Source organism: Abramis brama (genome assembly GCF_963993115.1).
Source record: "Abramis brama genome assembly, chromosome: 8".
In the NCBI taxonomy this organism is placed as follows: domain Eukaryota; kingdom Metazoa; phylum Chordata; class Actinopteri; order Cypriniformes; family Leuciscidae; genus Abramis; species Abramis brama.
Genome location: NC_139970.1, coordinates 16,084,716 through 16,105,938, shown reverse-complemented (window position 1 = coordinate 16,105,938; position 21,223 = coordinate 16,084,716). Strand labels below are relative to the sequence as shown.

Sequence of the window (21,223 nt, the reverse complement as noted above, 5' to 3'; positions counted from 1 at the left end):
AGTTTCCCCCAAGACACGTTGTGTCGTTTCTCAACACAAAGTTTCTCGCGGTAATGCAAAAGTTTTTGTGAGAGAACGCAAAATCATTGACATTTTTTTCCCCTCTCATCTCATGTTTTTTCCATCACCGTGTCCCTTTAGGAGTTCTGTACTGTAGTCCTCATACATAAAGACCTGTGGTTTGTGTTTAACTCTTGGGCCTGGTTTCACAGACAGGGCTTAGGTTAAGCCAGGATTAGGCCTTAGTTAAATTTGGGCATTTAAGTATATTTTATAAACGTGCACTGATATGTCAGTGTAAATTGCTTTCAGTTAAAACAGCTCAACCATGCATTTTAGTCTGGGACTAGGCTTAAGCCTTGTCTGTGAAATTGGGGATTGATATTATAGAGCTCATGAGTCTCGGGTTTTTTGACTGAATAATATTTGCTCAGATGCTGGTCTGGAGGTCGAGGTCAAAGACCCACCCAAAGGAATGATCCCTCCTGGCACACAGATGGTCAAACCCAAAGCTGAACCTCAACCTAGCAAGGTGAGTTTCAGAGTTAAAGAGGTGCTACTCGGCCAGATGTATCCGGTCCAGGTTAACCTAACGTTAAAAAATTTGGGGTTGCTAGGTAATGGCTATGAAGGACAAAGGGCCATAATGGATAGAGTTGCTCGCATCACTTTTTTTGATCCTTTGGTTTTGCTTCCAAAGCGTCAGCACATAACAGCACTTGCGTCTGTCTGCTGCGAATGTACTGTAAATATGTTCTAAGAAACACGGGAGTCCATTTGTGCTGAAGACAAGCAGAAATGAGAAATACATTCTCTCTGCTTGCAGTGCGCTTGTCAGGAAAGTGAGAGAGAACACATACAAACACAGTTTTATCATCATCATCAATAGTGGTTTACTTCCGCAATTTAGTACGGTTGCGCTCATATCAACAGTTCACGTACCAGAGTTCACATGCGTGAAAGCACCCTCACTTTCCATCAAAAAAACAAACAAACAAACAAAATAACGTACTGACCCCAAACTTTTGAACGGTAGTGTTAATGTTCACAACTGGACTGTCATTCTTTGGAAATGGTGTCCGAAAATGTTTTACGCTGAAGCAGATAGTATACGATTACAGCTTTTTTTTATGAATATTATTTATGACGTTAAATGCATTCTGGAAGTTGATGTCCTGCGGCTTGACAAGCTAAAATTAAAGTATAATTGTTTTATAATTATTACGCACACCTTTTATGAGCTCATATTACTTGAGGGACCACATGGACTAAACGTTGGACGGCTAGAGACTAGACTATTGGTGTGTAAATAGCTGTGCGGTATCAGTGCTATGTATACGCGAGTGCGGTGTCACTATATTTCTTCACCGTGTATTTTTTTACTGTGTATTGAACTGGGAAACAAGCAACACAACTGCGCAAAATCAAGTGTCTTTCATGCTTTTTTCTGCTGAGTTTCTCACACCTCATTGGACGGACTGACGTTTCCCTCGTCTGATAGGATGTGCGGGTTCTGTTCTCTTCTGTTCTCGTGCTGTGGACCTTTACTCTCTGACTGCAGCTTCCTGCCAACTTCTCATCTGTCTTACAGTCTCTGTCTCTCCCCCTCTGCTTCTCTCAGGTGCGCAAATTTGTGGCCAAGGACAGCGCAGGGCTGCGCGTGCGTAGTCACCCTTCTCTGCAGAGCGAACAAATAGGCATAGTCCAAGTCAATGGCACCATCACATTCATTGATGAGGTAAACCACTCTAGAATAGGGCCAAAATGTTCTGTTTTCTCTTCCTTTAATCAGAGAACACAATTATGAATGATTAATTAATTGTTTCTGTTTTAAAACAAAAAGGCTTTTAAAACAATTTCTGCATCTTTCTGAGCTTTCTAATTTACTTATGATTTGGTCAGAAGCGGGGGTTTTTTTGTGCCTATCCTTTGCTTCATTTACATGCAGGAGACTTTGAGGCTGTAGTTAAAGCTCATATAAGAGCTATCTATCCCAGTCCATCACTGCATGCCAACCACTGATACTCCTATAAGACCCAACTTCACATCCGCAATGCTGTCGGTTGCTCTAAAGGCCCTTTCACATGAACCGCCAGTGCATTGATCTCTATGGAGATAAGTGTCAACCTTGTAATGTTTTGCTCACCCATTTGCACACTTAATTAGAAAAATTGCATGACTTTTGCATGACAGGTCAAACTGTATATAGTATATAAAATAAATAAAAAACTACCAGTCAACATTTTGGACACACTTGACTGAATTTATATTTCATTTCATAGATTACTTTACTTATTACTTTATTACCTTAATATTAATATCTATTACCTTAATGTTGATTATCTGTTATTTGTACATTTATATACCCTTCTGTTCAAAAGTTTGGTCCATAAGATTTTCTTTGTTTATGAAATAAGTCTCCTATTCTCACCAAGGCTGGATTTATTTGATTTTACTTCAGTAAAATCGAACAGTAAAATTGTCAAATAGTATTACTATATGAAATTACAAATGTAAATAATTCCTGTGATGGTAAGCTGAATTTCAGTATAATTACTCCAGTCTTCAGTGTCACATGATCCTTCAGAAATCATTCTAATATGCTGATTTGATGCTAAAGAAACAATTCTCATCATTGTTAATGTTAAAAATGCTGCTTAATATATTTGTGAAAAAAAAAAACAGGATTCTTTGAATGTAAAGTTAAAAAGCAACAACATTTATTTGAAATAGAAATATTTTGTAATATTGTTATAAATGTTGTTACTGTGAATTTTGATCAGTTTAATACATTCTTACTGACTAAAAGTATTAATTATAGAAAATAGTATCTTACTTGCCCCAAACATTTGAACAGTATTGTATTATCTATCAATTATTATAGTATCAAATCAAAAGAACTGTTTAATGCTCAAAATTAGTTTTTCTGATTAATTGCTTTGCAAAAACTAAAAATATAAAAAAAATTTAATGGATGAGTGGGAGGGGATAGTAAAGGAAAAGCAAGTGGATATAGAATTGCACTTAATTTACTTAAATATATACAGACATATGTCCAAACTTTTGAGTGGTAGTGTTAACTCCCTGCTTTCTTGCTAACTTGCTAATTGGCAAACCTGTAGAATTACCCTTCGATGACATGGCAGCGCTTTTCACATGCTCAAAGTGGCGCTTAACGCTTGCGCTGAGCAGTGTCTTGAAGCCCCCACATAAGTCACGTGAAAGGGCCTGTTGTTCCTTGCTGTCAGGCCCTACATGCATATAAAAATTCTGTAGATGATGCATCTCATTTTCTCTCAACACAACTGGACATCCACTATAAATCCAACTGGTTGGTGTCGCGCATTTACGCAATTGGTTCTGCAGCCTCAGAGGCTCATGCGAGGGGCGTGTTAGCAGTTACAGGAGGGCATGGCTCCGCTCTGTTGCTTGTTTCCCATAGATCCACAATGATGATGGTGTCTGGCTCAGACTGAATGATGAGACAGTAAAGAAGTATGTTCCCAACATGAATGGGTACACTGAAGCCTGGTGCCTCTCTTTTAACCAGCATCTGGGCAGAAGCCTCCTGGTCCCTGTCGACGTAAGTAAAAGGCCTCCCCCTTCGTAGATTAGCCGGAGCCCCTACACTGCTCATTTGGGAACGGGACTTGTAACTGTCAGCTTAACTTCAGTCACATTTTAGGATGATCATTTGATATACTTCAGTTTGGCTCTTTCTACAGTGAATCACGGGCATCTAATGACCCAGTCCCAAATGCCTACAAGCATGCTGTGTTAATTATTACAAAGGCCAACAAAATGTGCCCTTGCATGTGTTAGTGCTACTCTGTAGTTGAGTTTGGGCACGATCACTCAGAGACCAGGATGGACATTTTTAAGGGGGGGTTGTGCATGTTGCCAGTCCCTTGTCTTATTAACTCCTGGTTGAAAGACACTAACTCATGCACTCTGTTTTGTAGGGCTGCACCATTATGAAAAAGTTCATATTTTGTCTATTTTATCCCTTGGTATTGTAATGGCAGTTATTTATTCCAATTAACAGTGTTCATTTTAAAATGTTACGTTCCTTGTAAATAATGCAATTCTCACCACATCTATTATTATTATTATTATTATTATTATTATTAAAGGACTTTTAAAATCTGAACAGATTTTAAGACACTATACATTACACACAGACGAAAACTGCATCTAAACGTTTCGAACACAAACTCGCAAAAATGAAAATGTGTTTTAAAATTGGTTCAAAATATCAAACATGTTTGACATCCTCCAACTGTATGGAATTGTAGTGTGAAGCTAACATTAACAATGCGATTTTCTGCTAAATCTGTCACCTACGAATGTCCAAAATCTGCAGAATGGCCCTGACTTTCGGCAACTATCGTCGACTCTTCCAGACTGCAAATCAGGGCAAATACCTTTGCAAAAGTCGTGTAGTGTATTTCAGCCTTAACAGGAGTGTTCTAGTTTTGGTGTCAAAACTTGTTCTGGTGTATGTTAGGTTTCACACCATGTATATCAGGGATGGGCAACTTTGGTCCTGAAGGCCCACTGTCCTGCAGAGTTTAGCTCCAACCCTGAAAAAAGAAAGAAAAAAAAACTCACCTACTTGTAGCTTTCTTGACATACGCTGCGTCCGAAATCAAATGCTATATAATATGTTAAAAAGAGTACGCCAGCAGAGTAGTATGTCCGAATGCGTAGTGACCTACTACTTCCGGCGAGATTCTGAAGTGCGCATTCGCCGGACACTTTACTATCCCATGAAGCCATGGGAGAGGATTTATGAATGGCAAGGGTTGGGCTAAACTCAACAGAACAGTGGAACGAAGTTGCCCACCCCTGATCTATATTGTAAGTGAGCAGCTCAACATGTCACGATGCTTTTCGCTTTGCCTCTACTGCTTTTTTTTTTTTGAGTCAGGTGATGTTTCTACAGCTTTCTTTTTCATGATAGAAATGAAACAAAACACTGCTTAAAAATGTGCTCATTAAAACTGATTGTGATTTCTAACAGGCCTATAGATTCCCCAATGCTCAAGCGAATGCTGTAATCGACACTTCATGATTCGTTTGTTGCGTCAGCCGTTATCATAATCTATTCAATTAATTGTGCAGCCCTACTGTGTTGTTGTTCATCATATGTGGTGTGAAAAATAGCTCTTGTGTGATACTGAATATCAGTGAACAAAGTTTTGCTGTTTCCTGGCCATGACAGTATACAAGTATGAGCTTTAACCTCTTCATATAGCCAATTTGTAAAAAAGATGAAGATGTATACAGATGACGATTTGCTCAATGGCCCTGAAACCTTTTCAACAATTGGTTTGAAAGTGGCTGATCTTTAAATTTTTAGCTGTCTGGGTCCCGCAACTTTTGATGAGGTTCTGCCATGAAACAAGCCGTTTTCCGAACTAAAAGCCTGAAATTTGGGCCGTGATTGTGAGAGCATAATTACCTCTGGATGTGAAAATATCATCAAGGCTCCTAGTGTGAACAGCATGACACACCACCAATCTTTTTTGGAAGATTATGAATCTTCATATTTCTTATGTGATTTATTTTTCATTTGCCGTATTTCGATGTGATTTGAATTTTGTTGCAAAATTCTCAGTCATAATCTTCAGTAGATCCCAGAATTCTAGGTTTAGGATTGTTTCATTTGCTAGACTTTCTTCTCAACCTTTAAATTCTTCTCTCACTGTATCGTGAAGAAAATTCGAAAGGCATAAAATACACCCAAACAAACTGTCACGATAACAAATCCATCTCTTCCAAAAAAAGACAAACCATACCATCTGCGTTTCTGATTGAAGCTAATCCCCAACCGTGTTTTGACTTGCTTATAATCTGTTGCTCAGAATATCTTTAGCGCTAGCCAAGGAGTCAGGGATATCGACTTTTTGTCTTGGACGACCTTATCTTGTTTTCCCCAGGTGAGTTGTCAGAAGATGAGGTGTGTTGTAGCTTGGCTGCTGCTTTGCTTTTCACCAGTGTTTCTCTTGATTTTGAGATGTTTCAGATTGTGATTTGTACATGTAGTATTGGAGCATCATCATAGTTGCATGTTTAATTGTGTAAATAGTGAGCGACACAAAATATGTTTTATCATCTTTTCCTTGTATGCACAAAGTTTCCAGTACCTAATGATCATTACATTACATTTATGTTAACCTTGGGTAAAGCTTTTTGCGTTTTCATGTAGTTGTTCACAGTTGAAACAAAGAAAGTCAGTTGCATGAGGATTTAAAGGAATAGTTTACTCAAAAATTAAAATGTTGTCATTATTTACTCAGCTTAATGTCCTTCCAAACTTGTATGTTGTTTTCCATGGAAAACAAAAGGTGAATTCTAGTCCATACAATGACCACATTTTTCAAGCCCCAAAAATCATTCATACAAATAAGTTGCTGTTGATGTTAATGACGCCAAACCATATATGGAAGAATTTATACGAAATTCTCCTTTTGTGGTCCATGGTAAAAATAACTATAAAAATAGTTAAAATTAAAAATAAAAATTAATTTGAATTTGAACTTTTGTGCGAACTATTCCTTTAATAAAAGCAGAATATGTGAATGCATGTGTTTTTGTTTTGTTTTTTCTCACACAAATGCAAAATTAATTTTGTCAGTTTATGAACAGCATATCTATAATATTCATCAGTAGTACTTGGCATCAGAACACACTGTTATGTGTTATAATGATATCCATCCTGCTAAATGAATAAATGTAAATGTCATCCCACTACCTAAAATTAGTTACAAGTTACAATTAGGATAACATGATATTTGTAAAGACTGTCTTATTTTTGTATGTAGAAGCACAATTGACTGGTCTATGTATTGCTGATGTAAGCAGGTACTTCATCCTGGTAGCAAATTATGTTTAAAGTCAGTGATGTCCCTTTTTCCCCCTTTCGGATTAATTGACTATTGTCTGCATGAATTTAGTTGGTTAAATGTATTTTTGAATAAATTATATTCAAAAATGCATTAACAGTGGCATGAATACGCTGCTTTTATAAAGATTATTTTCAATTTTTGAATTAAAATTCTTTTTGATATTGAGATATTATTGTGGAAAAAAAATGTCAAGGTTGTGTAACTGTCCCGCAATCATAGTCTTAAAGTCATAAAGGTTAATTCTTTAACAACAACAACAACAAAAAAATGTTGAAAATTGTATTAACTTTAAAAAAAAATGTGGGCCAGTTTTACTGCAAAGACATTTCTATGGACTGTTAAACTAGATCTTTGAAAGGTTTTTCTTTCGTCATATCGGACATCCTTATTTGATGGAACGAAATATTTTGAGGACATAATTTTACGATGTATAACATACTTTCAAACTTAAATTAACTGGTGTCCTTTGGTTTTGCAGGAGGGCAGGTCAAATTTGGATGATTATGGAAAGGAGACCAGTGGCCACCCTTCTCATGACGCCACCGTACGAGACATGGGCGCAGGCCAGGGTGGTGGACCGGGTCTTTATAAGGTAGTGAAGACCGGACCTTCGGGTCACAACATCAGAAGCTGCCCAAACCTTAGAGGTATCCCCATTGGAATGTTAGTTCTGGGGAACAAAGTCAAGGCGGTAGGCGAGGTATGGACTCCCAACTGTGTTACTGTGGCTGACAATAAATGACTAATTAGCCAGATTTCTTGCTAGTTCTGCAGTTTCTGTAACACAAATTCTTCATTTTTCTTTAGACAATTAGAGATCCCTTTGTGTAACTTCTTTTGATAGAGGCCATACATGCTATGGCTCTGGTGTGTGGGTGTGTTATTGTTCTGTTCGCATTATTAAAGCCCCTTTCAAGAACCACCAAGCATGGCTTCAGCTTTTGCACAGTAACAGTACAGTGTAATCTGGCATGCTCTGCAGGAAAATCTGTGTGATGCGATAATTAATAAATGACCTATTAACAATGATGGCAGGAAGCATGTGAATTACAACAAAAACTGAAGTCATCTCATAATTTCCACTCTGTTAACACCAGGGTTGAGCAAAATTCAGAATTAAGAATGGGTTCCCTTTCGATTCGGGAATGTGAATTTGAATTGAATTTACTGTGACCCCCAGGATGTAGAACTGGAATTTGAATTGTAATGATGGGAAGAAGAATTTACTGAATTGCAGTTCAAAGAAATTCAACACAGTCACACAACTGAGGAGTTAAATGAGTCAAAGTTTATACAAAACATAAATAATTAAATGTATTATTAGTAGTTATGACACTATATTCCATTTTGAAGAACCTGGTATATATTATATTATATTATATTATATTATATTATATTATATTATATTATTATTATATTAATTCAATTATCATACACTGCATTAGCCTGGTAATACCAAACTCTGCTACTTCGCTTTGCTTCGTAGACAGAGTCTGACATGGCATAATTGAAAAGCGTTTTCTTTCTCGCGGGGGGGCGCTTGTCTGAAGTTTAAAATCATTGGTTACCCGTAAGCCAATCACATGACGTTTGGTTATGGCGTGTGTTATGCGCTTGGTCAGCCGCATCTAACTTCCACTGTATGTATGATGCGAAAACAAAACCATCGAGCGAAATACCGGAGTGAACATGGCTGTGAACGACTTTTGCAGATTATGTGACGTAAATCTACGCATCCACGGTACAATCAGCGTCTACGTCACGGCTCTCAGCCCACCCTCTGTTCGTTGATTGGCTGGCTGTTTTCAGGCCGGAGGAAAACGGAAAGCTCAGTACAGAAGCGAAATGAAATTGAGCGGAAGTACGAAGTCTGACGTAGTCAGGCTAACACTGCATGGGCAAAAAAAAAAATAATTCACTGTTTGAATTGACTCAAGTATTTGCTTATTTAAATCCAAACTGCAACCTTTTTTTTTTTTGGCTGGGCAGTGTATATTTCTATAGATAGCACTCTAAACATTATTAATATTGTGTACTGTTTCTCAAAATAGCCAATAAGTTATGTGTTTTACTAGCATCTACAGTGAGGAAAATAAGTATTTGAACACCCTGCTATTTTGCAAGTTCTCCCACTTGGAAATCATGGAGGGGTCTGAAATTGTCATCGTAGGTGCATGTCCACTGTGAGAGACATAATCTAAAAAAAAAAAATCCAGAAATCACAATATATGATTTTTTAACTATTTATTTGTATGATACAGCTGCAAATAAGTATTTGAACACCTGTCTATCAGCTAGAATTCTGACCCTCAAAGACCTGTTAGTCTGCCTTTAAAATGTCCACCTCCACTCCATTTATTATCCTAAATTAGATGCACCTGTTTGAGGTCGTTAGCTGCATAAAGACACCTGTCCACCCCATACAATCAGTAAGAATCCAACTACTAACATGGCCAAGACCAAAGAGCTGTCCAAAGACACTAGAGACAAAATTGTACACCTCCACAAGGCTGGAAAGGGCTACAGGGAAATTGCCAAGCAGCTTGGTGAAAAAAGGTCCACTGTTGGAGCAATCATTAGAAAATGGAAGAAGCTAAACATGACTGTCAATCTCCCTCGGACTGGGGCTCCATGCAAGATCTCACCTCGTGGGGTCTCAATGATCCTAAGAAAGGTGAGAAATCAGCCCAGAACTACACGGGAGGAGCTGGTCAATGACCTGAAAAGAGCTGGGACCACCGTTTCCAAGGTTACTGTTGGTAATACACTAAGACGTCATGGTTTGAAATCATGCATGGCACGGAAGGTTCCCCTGCTTAAACCAGCACATGTCAAGGCCCGTCTTAAGTTTGCCAATGACCATTTGGATGATCCAGAGGAGTCATGGGAGAAAGTCATGTGGTCAGATGAGACCAAAATATAACTTTTTGGTCATAATTCCACTAAACGTGTTTGGAGGAAGAAGAATGATGAGTACCATCCCAAGAACACCATCCCTACTGTGAAGCATGGGGGTGGTAGCATCATGCTTTGGGGGTGTTTTTCTGCACATGGGACAGGGTGACTGCACTGTATTAAGGAGAGGATGACCAGGGCCATGTATTGTGAGATTTTGGGGAACAACCTCCTTTCCTCAGTAAGAGCATTGAAGATGGGTCGAGGCTGGGTCTTCCAACATGACAATGACCCGAAGCACACAGCCAGGATAACCAAGGAGTGGCTCTGTAAGAAGCATATCAAGGTTCTGGCGTGGCCTAGCCAGTCTCCAGACCTAAACCCAATAGAGAATCTTTGGAGGGAGCTCAAACTCCGTGTTTCTCAGCGACAGCCCAGAAACCTGACTGATCTAGAGAAGATCTGTGTGGAGGAGTGGCCCAAAATCCCTCCTGCAGTGTGTGCAAACCTGGTGAAAAACTACAGGAAACGTTTGACCTCTGTAATTGCAAACAAAGGCTACTGTACCAAATATTAACATTGATTTTCTCAGGTGTTCAAATACTTATTTGCAGCTGTATTATACAAATAAATAGTTAAAAAATCATACATTGTGATTTCTGGATTTTTTTTTTAGATTATGTCTCTCACAGTGGACATGCACCTACGATGACAATTTCAGACCCCTCCATGATTTCTAAGTGGGAGAACTTGCAAAATAGCAGGGTGTTCAAATACTTATTTTCCTCACTGTATGTGCTGGCCGATATGCTCCATTTTCATATCGTCCAATCGTCAGCCTGTGATATCTGCGATACACGATATTTTCGTACGGCGGGCGGGGCTTACTTATTTTTATCATTAGCTTGCTTATTTGTTTGCTTATTACTTTACTCATTAATTTGCTTATTTAATTACTTTGTTTTGTATACGATAATCGTTTTCTATTTTGCTAGCAAAGGTTGAGTTTTTCCTACTACCACATTTCCTGGTAGTGAGGTAAAATATAGCCTAACCATTCCTGCATCTGACTCAAGAGTATTCAGTTTTATTATGTCTGCTGTCATATTAAATAAAGCATTAAAAACTGAAGAGTATTTCAACATGTCAGCAGGAAATTTACAGACACATATTATCATCTCATGCGGTTACAGATGCAGCATTTTGACTGTGGCTCTTCTGCACGAGATGAGAACAAGATTTTATAATTTCTTGGGTCAAGAAAGAGTCTGAGTTTGTGATTATATTTCCTCCTTCCGCGAAAAGCTCGCTCTGTCTGGATGCGCTTAAAAGCACAATAAGGACACTTTCCTGTCATAGCTATCACATATGTGCACTTTTAATGCAGGTTAATGTGTTTACATGCCAGGAGAAATCGGTGTAAAAAATCTAGCTGAGTCGATGGTTTATGCTTAAGCTTATGACTTGACTCCGATAAAGGAAAACGGGTTCATGTTTTTACAAGACCACCTGCATTGTGGGCTTAATAAACATAATCGGGTTGAGAAAGTGCATGTAAACACGCGCACTTATTCCGTGAAAGTGAAAGCAGAAACTGACCGAGCTTTTGACATCTGTCTCTGCTTTTCATCTTGGCTCAAACAACGACTGTATAATAATGATGTGTGTCTTTTATAACAAGCACTCTTGACAGTTTGTGTATCGATCACCTTCCAATTCATTTTAAATGTGGGATGTAGTTTTGTAGTCTGTTTTAAAAACATTTTCATTGAGGACTCCTCAATCCTCATACGCAAGTGTCGGTGTCTCAAGTGTGGTTATGTGATGTTGTTATAAAATTATAGGGAATATAATATTATATTATCATTAAATAATAATACTAGCCTTATAATAATAATAATAATAATAATTGAGTACATTAATGGAAAACGGGCCAATTATCGTCTTTGTAATATCACCATCGGCAATACCTCTGACTATTGTTGATACGCGATACTATCGGCACAACCCTAATTCATACTGACAAATTATTTTTCGATTACTTGTATGAACTTTCTTTGAATTTTATTTCGCTGTATTTCTACTTCCTTAAATTCCAGTTCCAATTCCAATTCTGCATCCTGTATACTGCCTCAATTCAAATTCAAGAATTGAATGGGAATTCTGAATGGCGCACAACCCTGGTAAACACCTGTCTTTATGGCATTTGAAGTGTCTCCATGTCTGATCATGGAAGGGCTGGTCTTTGCCTCTCTTCTCTCGGTAGAGGTTGTGGTGTGTCATGCTGTCTTCAAATGTTCTCTTAAAGTTGTTGCCTATGAGCCTCCCAACTGGCACAAATACTACTGTTCTTCTCACGAATGTCAAGTCAAATTTGAAACAGTGTCTTTGTTCAAAGTGGTTTCATTTCATAAATCTTGAGAATTGAATGGTGCATCATATATTTGTTTTCACTTTTCTAAATGCGCTTAATTTTAGAACTGCCACTGAGTTTGTCTTGCTCCTCTGGATTGATGTGGTGCCAGGTGTGTATAAGAGAGGAGGTAAATAAAGCTGTGTCTGTATCAGGTGATTAACTCGGAAGGCACCTGGGTTCAGCTGGATAAGAACAGTGTGGTGGAGTTCTGTGAGAGTGATGAGGGTGAGGCCTGGTCTCTGACCCGAGACCGAGGGGGAAACCAGTACCTGCGTCATGAGGAAGGTAACGCAAACACACTCCAGTCTTTGTCATGGCATCCCTTGTGGAAAAAAGAAGTGTGCTTAATTGTATTGAATGTGCACTTTCAATACAACAAGTGTTCTTCAGATCTTAGAAGCATATTTATATATGCAGTAAAGGTCATTTAAGGTATATTTAATAAGAATACACTTTTATGACATATTTTTTAAGTACACTTGTCAATAGTGTACTTTAAAATGTCAAATAAATTTTACTTTAACTTTTTGAATCATCATGCTTTAAAGAAGTACACTTATTTTGATGAGTTGACAATCATACTAAATAAGTACTATAATTTTAACTGTAGTGCTATTGAACCAAATTAATATATTTTAAATGTACTAAATTGCAACTTCATCATTGCAAATGTGCAATTACAATTGTATTTAAATACATGACATACAAGTTTCAATAGAAAATGCATCGATGTATATTTTAATTCACAATAAATGTTTGTCAGGACATTCAGAAGTACACGTTAAACATTTCTAAGACAATAGAAGCATTTATGAAATATATAATCCTCACTAGTCCAAAATCGCTACTTTTCAGGAAATAGAAAAACAAATGTGTTTTTTAAATAATGAAACACTATGTTGTCAGTTGATGTTGTGGCTATATATGTAGTCAGAAACTTGCACTTGTCATTATTTTATTAACATTCTATCGAAAGCAAGCTCAAATGGAGGTTTTAAACCAGTGAATATCGGACAAACTTGTTTTTTCCATCATCAAAACAATCGCATCTAAAGCAGTAAGTGCATCATGTTACTTTTTCATGTCAGGTTATGAAGTTTATTGTATTCTATGTGGGCGCTCAGTTTTTTCTGTCATCTGGCCCAAATCTCATGTTATAAAAGATGAAGTGCTACGAACAGGCTGTGACTAAAACATTAGCCTTTACATATATATATATATTGTTTTCTAAATAAAGAAAACAATAATCCATGCATTACAAGCAAGCAGAGACGGTCCAAACTGTGTGCGGCACTTCTTTCAATATTAAGGCAGGGTGGAGTTATGAGATTTGACTGACAGTTTGAGGATCCAATGGAGTCACAACGTTTAATCACAAGCTCTTTTTAATATTTTTTGATTGGTTAAATATTTGCAAATCCCACAGGCAGGCGTAAAGGGTGACCAATAGTAATGATTTATGAAAAAAATAAAAGTGACAATATATGGAGTTTCTGCCTGACAGCAACATAAAAATTCCGAAGTATTCTTCATTAAATTACATTTTCATTAAATTGCAATTAACATTAGTGTTCAAAAACATTACATTCAGTTCACAAGTATATTCTGGAAATCAATGATGTAGTGCACCAACAAGACAGCACACGTAAACCAAGAGTTAAATACAGGTGGCTTTTAGTTATTAATGCTTTTTTTCCTCTCTCTGGAACAGAGCAAGCAGTTTTGGAGCATGGAGCCCAGACCCCTCCTCCCAGCCCATTCTCAGTGCAGGCGTTTAACAGGGGCCTGGGCAGCTCGGGAGCTCAGGGCTTCGACTACGGCATCTCCAACAACAAAGGTGAGAGTAAAGATTCGGGAGAGATACAAATAAAATGTCATTTATTATTGAGTGACACTTACATCTCTGTTTATATGGTTACAGTCCATCTGCCAAATGAATTTTTTTTTCATACCATGTTCCTGCAAATATATCTCATTCTTATTGCCTGACGTTAAGAGTTACTTCACAAAATTGATTTTAGACTAACAGTGGTAGAATAGCTAGTCATCCAGGATTTTTCTATTTTATCATTTTTTTGTAACTTCCTTTATGTTCCTTATGTTTGAAATGGTCTTGTTCTTCAGGTAAAATCCCTTTGGCTTTAATAAATTAAAGGTGGAACAGAATGATTATTTTCATACACTGTCATTCAAAAGTTTGTTGTTGGTTATATGTTTTTGTTTTTGAAAAAAGTCTCTAATGCTAAAAATACAGCAAAACCGTAATATTGTGAAATAAAATTGCTTCAGACCTCAGAAAGGGATTTATTGCCAAGTATGTTTTCACACACAAGGAATTTGTCTTGGTGACAGAAGTAGTTTCCTGTGCATAGAAACAACAATAGTACTCGCATAGTAAAATAAAATAGACAAATTTGTATGTACAGGTGTGCTATATATAAATAGAATATAATAGAATTACCAGGCAATGAAATAAGAAGAGGTAGGGTATAGGGATGGGCATTTTTGCCAAATTTTCCTTTTGGGTACTGGATAGCTCAGTCAAACGATTAATCTGGATTCATTTGGGGGCAGGGGTTATGAGTGTCATGACTAATGAAACTATTTTAGCATACCGTTGTTGACAATATGACAAGAAATTCATTATTCTTATTGTTTAATACTGCACCATCAATATTTTTGAAAAAGAAACATCTATTATAATCTATCTCATTATAATGTGATTTATATGGCAGATTGGCACTGCACATATTGCACTTAACTGATTTCAGGATTCACTGCGCACTTTCAATGCCCTAGTTTCACTTTAGTTCTCCAGTTTGGATGGCATGATGTCTAACGTGAACCAATCAGACCTCAGGTACTGCCCACAATGCTGCAATCAGAAAAAGATAAATATATTTTTAAAAGTCACTGTGATATTTGTTTTCATGATCGATCGTTGCTGTCACGTTTGAGTACTCATTTCTGTCCCTAGTAGGGTATTATTAAATAAATAAATAAAAAAAGTGGTAGTTTTTTCACAGCTGGGAGAACATTTAACAGTTCATGAGCATTTATTTGAAACAAAAATGTTTTGTAACATTGTAAATGTCTTTACTGTCACTTTTGATCAATTGAATGCACCCTTGCTGAATAAAAGTATTATTTAAAAAAACAATCTTACTGATCCCAAACTTTTGAATGGTAGTGTGCAATGCACAAATTAATAAAGGAATTGTTTTCCTACTTTCAAAAATATTTCATCTGCTAGAAGTTGATCTTTGAGAGAGAAATCTATAAATTACCTTTTACAACAGGAAAAGTCATGGAAACATCATGGAGGCTTGGATATACTGGACATCAAACTCTTTTAACTTTTTAAAGTGCTGTATGACCCTTGTGCCTTGAAATGTGATGTTTTTAGCAATAATATAGGATGTATGAAACATGCACCAAATGATTAATAAGCAAACACAATCATTTGCTCTTATTCAGCTCCGTAATCAGAGTAATTGTGTTCTGCATGCTGTGTGTCTTGGCTGTCGTCTGTGGCGTGTGAAGGCATCATTGTGTGCATGGGCGAGACTCTGTGTGCTGCAGCTGGGTCTTACCCACCATACTGTTCTCATGCACCACTGCTTAGTGGCGTTACCCATAGACAGCTGTCTGATGGGTCCTACATCATCTCTTATACTCATTGAATCTTTGTTCATCTGAATAAAAAGACCTAACCTAAGTTCACCTAACTATGAAGCTTAACTAAACGTTTCTTGACTAAAAGTCAACTTGAAGTCAATATTAACCTTAATTAATCCCTTTAATACACATTCCTAGTCTTACTGTGCTTGATTCATCATTGCTCAATATTCCAAAGAAAAAATGTCTTCCAAATTTAATATCTTGCTCTTTTGGCCAATGTCACTTAAGATATCCAGTTATCTATCTGCAATTCTGCCGATATTTGCCAATAATGTAAAAATTCAGTAATTTGGTAATGTTAATATAATACAATAAAGTATACAGCAAATTTTGCAATTAACAATAGTTACAAATTATTATACAAATTATTACAAAAGATACTTCCAGTGGGATACCATGACATTTTCTCAAGGGTGAACTTGACCTGAAACAGTCAAAAGGCCTTTTCAGAATTCACTGCAAACTCTGATCATGTTCCATTCTCTTATGAAATTCCTACTTTTTGTGATCCAATCAGTGCCTGATAGATAAAATCAATTCCCATTCTACATTTTCCTGCCGGACATGCATCACGGAAGTCTTTTCATGTTGACTTTAACAACTCAGCTAAAATATTAGTTTTCAGTGATATCATGTTTATGATATAATACTTGTTGGATTATTATTAGAAAATAAAATGTTTAATACTTAAATAAGACAATTTGGACAAATCAAATAATTTCCAGAGTTGCACTATAAAAGGGATGAAAGCATAGCATTGGTTTTGTCTGCCAATGCTTTATCTGTGACCATGTGGATGTTCCAGATATGAGGTTTCATGAAAACCTGACCCACAGCTGCCCTGCCCATTCCTTATTCCCCTTAAGTTGGTTCAGCTGACCCACTCACACACCCCATTACTTCCAGTGAGAGTGCTTGTGTGGAGCGTTAAACTGACTAGCAAGTTTCTATGGCTCCTTTTAAGGATCATATAAGCTACAGCACTCCCATTGTCTTCCGCATTGCAGGTGACCGGCTGAGTGCCATACTGAATTCCGTTCAGTCTGGGCCTTTCCTCCCAACTCCTTCCATGTTTGAGCAAGCTGCCAAACCTCCCTCTTCCCTTGTCCACAGCCCATTTGTGTTTGGACAATCCCTTTCCCAGCAGCCTCAACTGCATCCACAGCTTCCGAGTAAGTCTGTCCGTCAATAAGGTAGTGGCGGTGCTTGCTTACACAGGTGCTGCTTGTTCTTGTCTTAAGCGCTTAATTGTTTAGTATCCCTTAGGTTGTGATGAGTTCTGTTCAGGCTTATTTCCCCTGCTTTTCTGTCGGCGTCCACCCGCTTGCTTGCCATGTTTGAATTGGTGATTCTTTTCTTTCTCATCTCATTTAAACTTAAGTGGCCGAATAACATTTAAATTCATCTTATGTATTTCCACTGTAGCTACTAACAGTATGTTTCATGTCAGATGTTTCTGTTGACTTGATTGCAGTTTAATTTTATTTGCTTGCTTACATGTAGAGTGATTAATTTGATTATTCATTAGCAAAACAGTTACCAAGAGGTCCAGGAATCTGTCCACACAATCAAAACCATGCAGTGCTTTTGCATTTAACCCCAAGTGTAATTAAAAATGCACTAATGATTGCATAAGGAAAATTAAATTGGGTTTTTTGGATTTGAAAGTGTCTCAATATTTCCACAGCCAGAATACTCTTAATCTGCTTTTCACATTCATTACAACTCATCACTCAACCATTTTATTCGGACTTATCTGCCATCCTCCCTGCACTGGTTGATTCCCAGTTTTGTTTTAGCCTTGTCATCTTCATTTATATAGCGCTTTTAACAATCCTTGTCCCTGCTAAAACCAGTCTCTGTCTCTCTCACAGTGTCTGTCCTTCTACTTGTTGCTTTTTCTCGATTCATATATCTTTCTAGTGCCCTATATGTTCCTCTGGCCCTGTTTACACCTAGTATTGACATCCATCTCTGGTGATCCACTCACCAATTACACAGCTTTAATGGGGTTGCAATGCTTATCATTTTTGTCAGCCGATTTGGAGGTAGTCAGAAACCACATTGCATTAGTCGTGTAAACTGACCTGCTACTACTTCACTGGGCCAAAACAATGGTTTTAAATTAACTACCTGTCGTGAACTCGACAATCGACTACTATGGACTTTGACCGAAAACAGGATGTAAATACAGGTATGAGCGCTGGCTGAATTAACACGGTGTAGGCAACACCAATTTTTGTCGTTCTCTGTATTGACAGCACTCCAAATTTACAAAAAATGAGCTCAATGTTAAAATTGACCGGAGTTCTCCTTTATGGAAATATTAAATTTGATATAAAATATATATATAAAATATATATATATATATATATATATATATATATATATATATATATATATATATATATATATACACATATATATATATATATATATATATATATATATATATATATATATATATATACATATACATATACATATACATATACATATACATGACTTCACAGAACTTCTCTGTAGTAACAGAGATCATGTAAAATGCCCAGTTAATAGTCAAGTCACGTCACCTTTATTTATATAGCGCTTTATACAATTCAGATTGTTTCAAAGCAGCTTTACAGTGATAAACAGGAAAATTTAATTTCATGAATTCAGTTCAGTGTTGATTCAGATCCGTTGTAAAGATAATCAATTATTAAATTAGTTCATTTTATCTAGAACAATAATTCTTTGGAGGTTGCATAATTAAGATGCATACTTTCTAAAACAGTCTTTATGTAGGACACCTGTGGTGCCTTAAAATTCTGCTTTACCTGGTCACTGGGTTTCTGAACAGAGCAACTGGCGTAGTAAGGTAACAGACCCATTTGAGATGCATGTAAATACCAGGTGTAAACTGAAATCTCTCTTGGCACTTGTGATTAGATCACCCAAAACAAATGTTAATATCAGTTTTAAACAGGGCCAGAGTCATTTTCTCATACCAGTACACTCCATCATTCTTTGGCTCTCACTCTCTTTCTCATTTTCTGATTGTTTTCCTTGGTTCAAGCATTGGTGCTTACTTTCCTTGCCACTGTTTTCCGCTGTAGATGCTTCATCACGCAGCCTTGCTTCACGTGAGCGTGTGCACAAAAGCAGTGCGACCGGCCCTGGCACCGCTCTATCATCTCTTGTTCTCAGACAAAAGGGTGGGTAATGCATGTCTTCTCCTGGGAGCACCCTGGAGACTCACTAAAGGGATGGGTTTCATGTCATCCTCTCTACCACAGTACATTTATTTCCCCTCTTGGGCATGGCAACAGAGTATGTACAGTGCTTTGGAATATATATGGGGACCGTTTTATAGGCTTGATGAAACATTTCACATGACCTGGGTGCTTTCCATTTGCATCAGTTATTTATGCATCAAAAATTACTTAAATTCTTGGATTTCAGTGGATACTTGTCAATGTTATTTTTACATCTATTGTTTTACATTTCTTAAGTTCCTGTTGTTATCTTTTACCTTTTATTTTTAGGTGCCATAATTATTTTATTGTCTTGATTTCTTTCTTACTCCCTACGTATGTGAAAAGGCCTGACAAGACTTACTCCCTGCATAAATGAGTTGCGCATTGGTAACTGTTGGTGTTATAATACGCAGGTGACAGGGATAACATGGCCAGTCGGTCTATGTCTCCAGGCAGCAAGCATCGCCAAGAGAGTCGATCCTCCAAAACCGACAGTCACTCTAGCCGATCTGTTGACCAGGTGAAGAGCAAGAACAATGACAGTCTGTCTGCCAGCGAGGCTCTCATTCTCAAATCGGATACTGGCAAACTGAGGTCTGACTCTCACAGCCGCTCTCATTCCCCCAACCACAACACCCTACAAGCCCTGAAAGCTGATGGCCGAACCTCAGGCCTTAGGGCTGAGTCTCCAAACCCTGGTTCCCGTTCCTCCTCACCAAAACAAAAGTCCCTCACTTCTGGCAGATCTAGCCCATCCAGCACCAGTTCCCCACGCTCATCCTCTCCTCATGATAAGAACCTGCCCTCTAAAGTAAGTCCTTCTTCTAAAGCTCACCTGGACCCTCCCCGTGAGAGATCTAAATCTGACTCCTATACGCTGGACCCTGACACACTTAGAAAGAAGAAGATTCCTCTCATGGAACCTCTGAGGGGCAGGTCTACATCACCCAAACCAAAGGTCCCACCCAAAGAGAGCAATGGAGGAAGCAGCAATGCTGAAAACCGAGCCCCATCTCCCCATGTAGTTCAGGAAAACCTCCACAGTGAAGTGGTGGAGGTGTGTAGGTCCAGCGCCTTGCTATCCAATGATGAAGCCAATGATGAGAATGCAGAGTTGAACAATGCTGAAGAGGGCTCCTCCAAGGTCCACTTCAGTATTGGAAAAGCCCCGGTCAAGGAGGAACTTGAAAGTCGTTCTTCACCCAAAGTCAGCCGTAAAACCTCCAGCAGGCATGTGAGACCTAAAAAAGACAAATCCGGGCCACTCTTTAAAGGTGAAAATGTGCGTCCTACTGAACCCGCCAAGCAAGCCATGTCACCTTCTGTAGCGGAATGTGCTCGTGCTGTTTTTGCTGCTTTCCTGTGGCATGAGGGCATTGTGCATGATGCCATGGCATGCTCTTCCTTCCTCAAGTTCAACCCTGAGCTGACCAAAGAACATGCACCCATCCGTAATTCTCTTAGCTGCCAGCAGGGTTTTGACGAGAAGGAGAACAAACTGAAGAACCGCCACTCTCTTGAGATCTCCTCGGCCCTCAACATGTTCAACATTTCACCACATGGCCCAGACATTTCCAAGATGGGTAGCATCAACAAGAACAAGGTTCTGTCCATGCTGAAAGAACCACCTTTACCTGAGAAGTGTGAGGATGGAAAAAATGATGCAGTCTCTTATGAGATGACCAGCCACTCCTCCATGAGGTCTAAGTCCATCTTGCCTCTCACCCTCCAGCACTTAGTAGCTTTCTGGGAGGACATATCCATGGCTACCATAAAAGCGGCTACACAGAACATGATTTTCCCAAGTCCAGGATCCAGTGCTATCCTTAAAAAGAAGGAGAATGAAAAGGATGGCAAGAAGACCAAGAAAGAGAAGAAGAAGAAGGATAAAGCCGAGGTGCGTCCCAGGGGGAACCTCTTCGGGGAGATGGCGCAGTTAGCTATGGGAGGCCCAGAAAAGGATACCATCTGTGAGCTGTGTGGAGAGTCTCACCCATACCCTGTTACGTACCACATGAGACAAGCCCACCCAGGTATAGTACCGTGAATTCTTGGGTATTCAGAACAGTTCCAAGGAAAGT

At 38.2% G+C, this 21,223-nt stretch overlaps 1 protein-coding gene across 18 annotated transcripts in view; it reads left to right on the top strand.

Moving 5' to 3' along the window:
• The window catches only part of mycbp2 (MYC binding protein 2), a 110,619-nt gene that overhangs the window by 70,385 nt on the left and 19,011 nt on the right, over positions 1-21,223 (top strand). For 4 of the 18 annotated variants that reach the window (XM_084122564.1, XM_084122561.1, XM_084122562.1 and 1 more), the window contains 8 exons: positions 435-532; positions 1,622-1,738; positions 3,443-3,583; positions 7,390-7,611; positions 12,375-12,507; positions 13,934-14,059; positions 16,911-17,075; positions 19,556-21,175. In XM_084122564.1, the coding sequence (XP_083978690.1) occupies positions 435-532; positions 1,622-1,738; positions 3,443-3,583; positions 7,390-7,611; positions 12,375-12,507; positions 13,934-14,059; positions 16,911-17,075; positions 19,556-21,175 (2,622 nt within the window). The remainder of the gene's footprint in view (positions 1-434; positions 533-1,621; positions 1,739-3,442; positions 3,584-7,389; positions 7,612-12,374; positions 12,508-13,933; positions 14,060-16,910; positions 17,076-19,555; positions 21,176-21,223) is intronic. The other 14 variants (XM_084122567.1, XM_084122560.1, XM_084122556.1 and 11 more) reach the window with 12 other exon arrangements.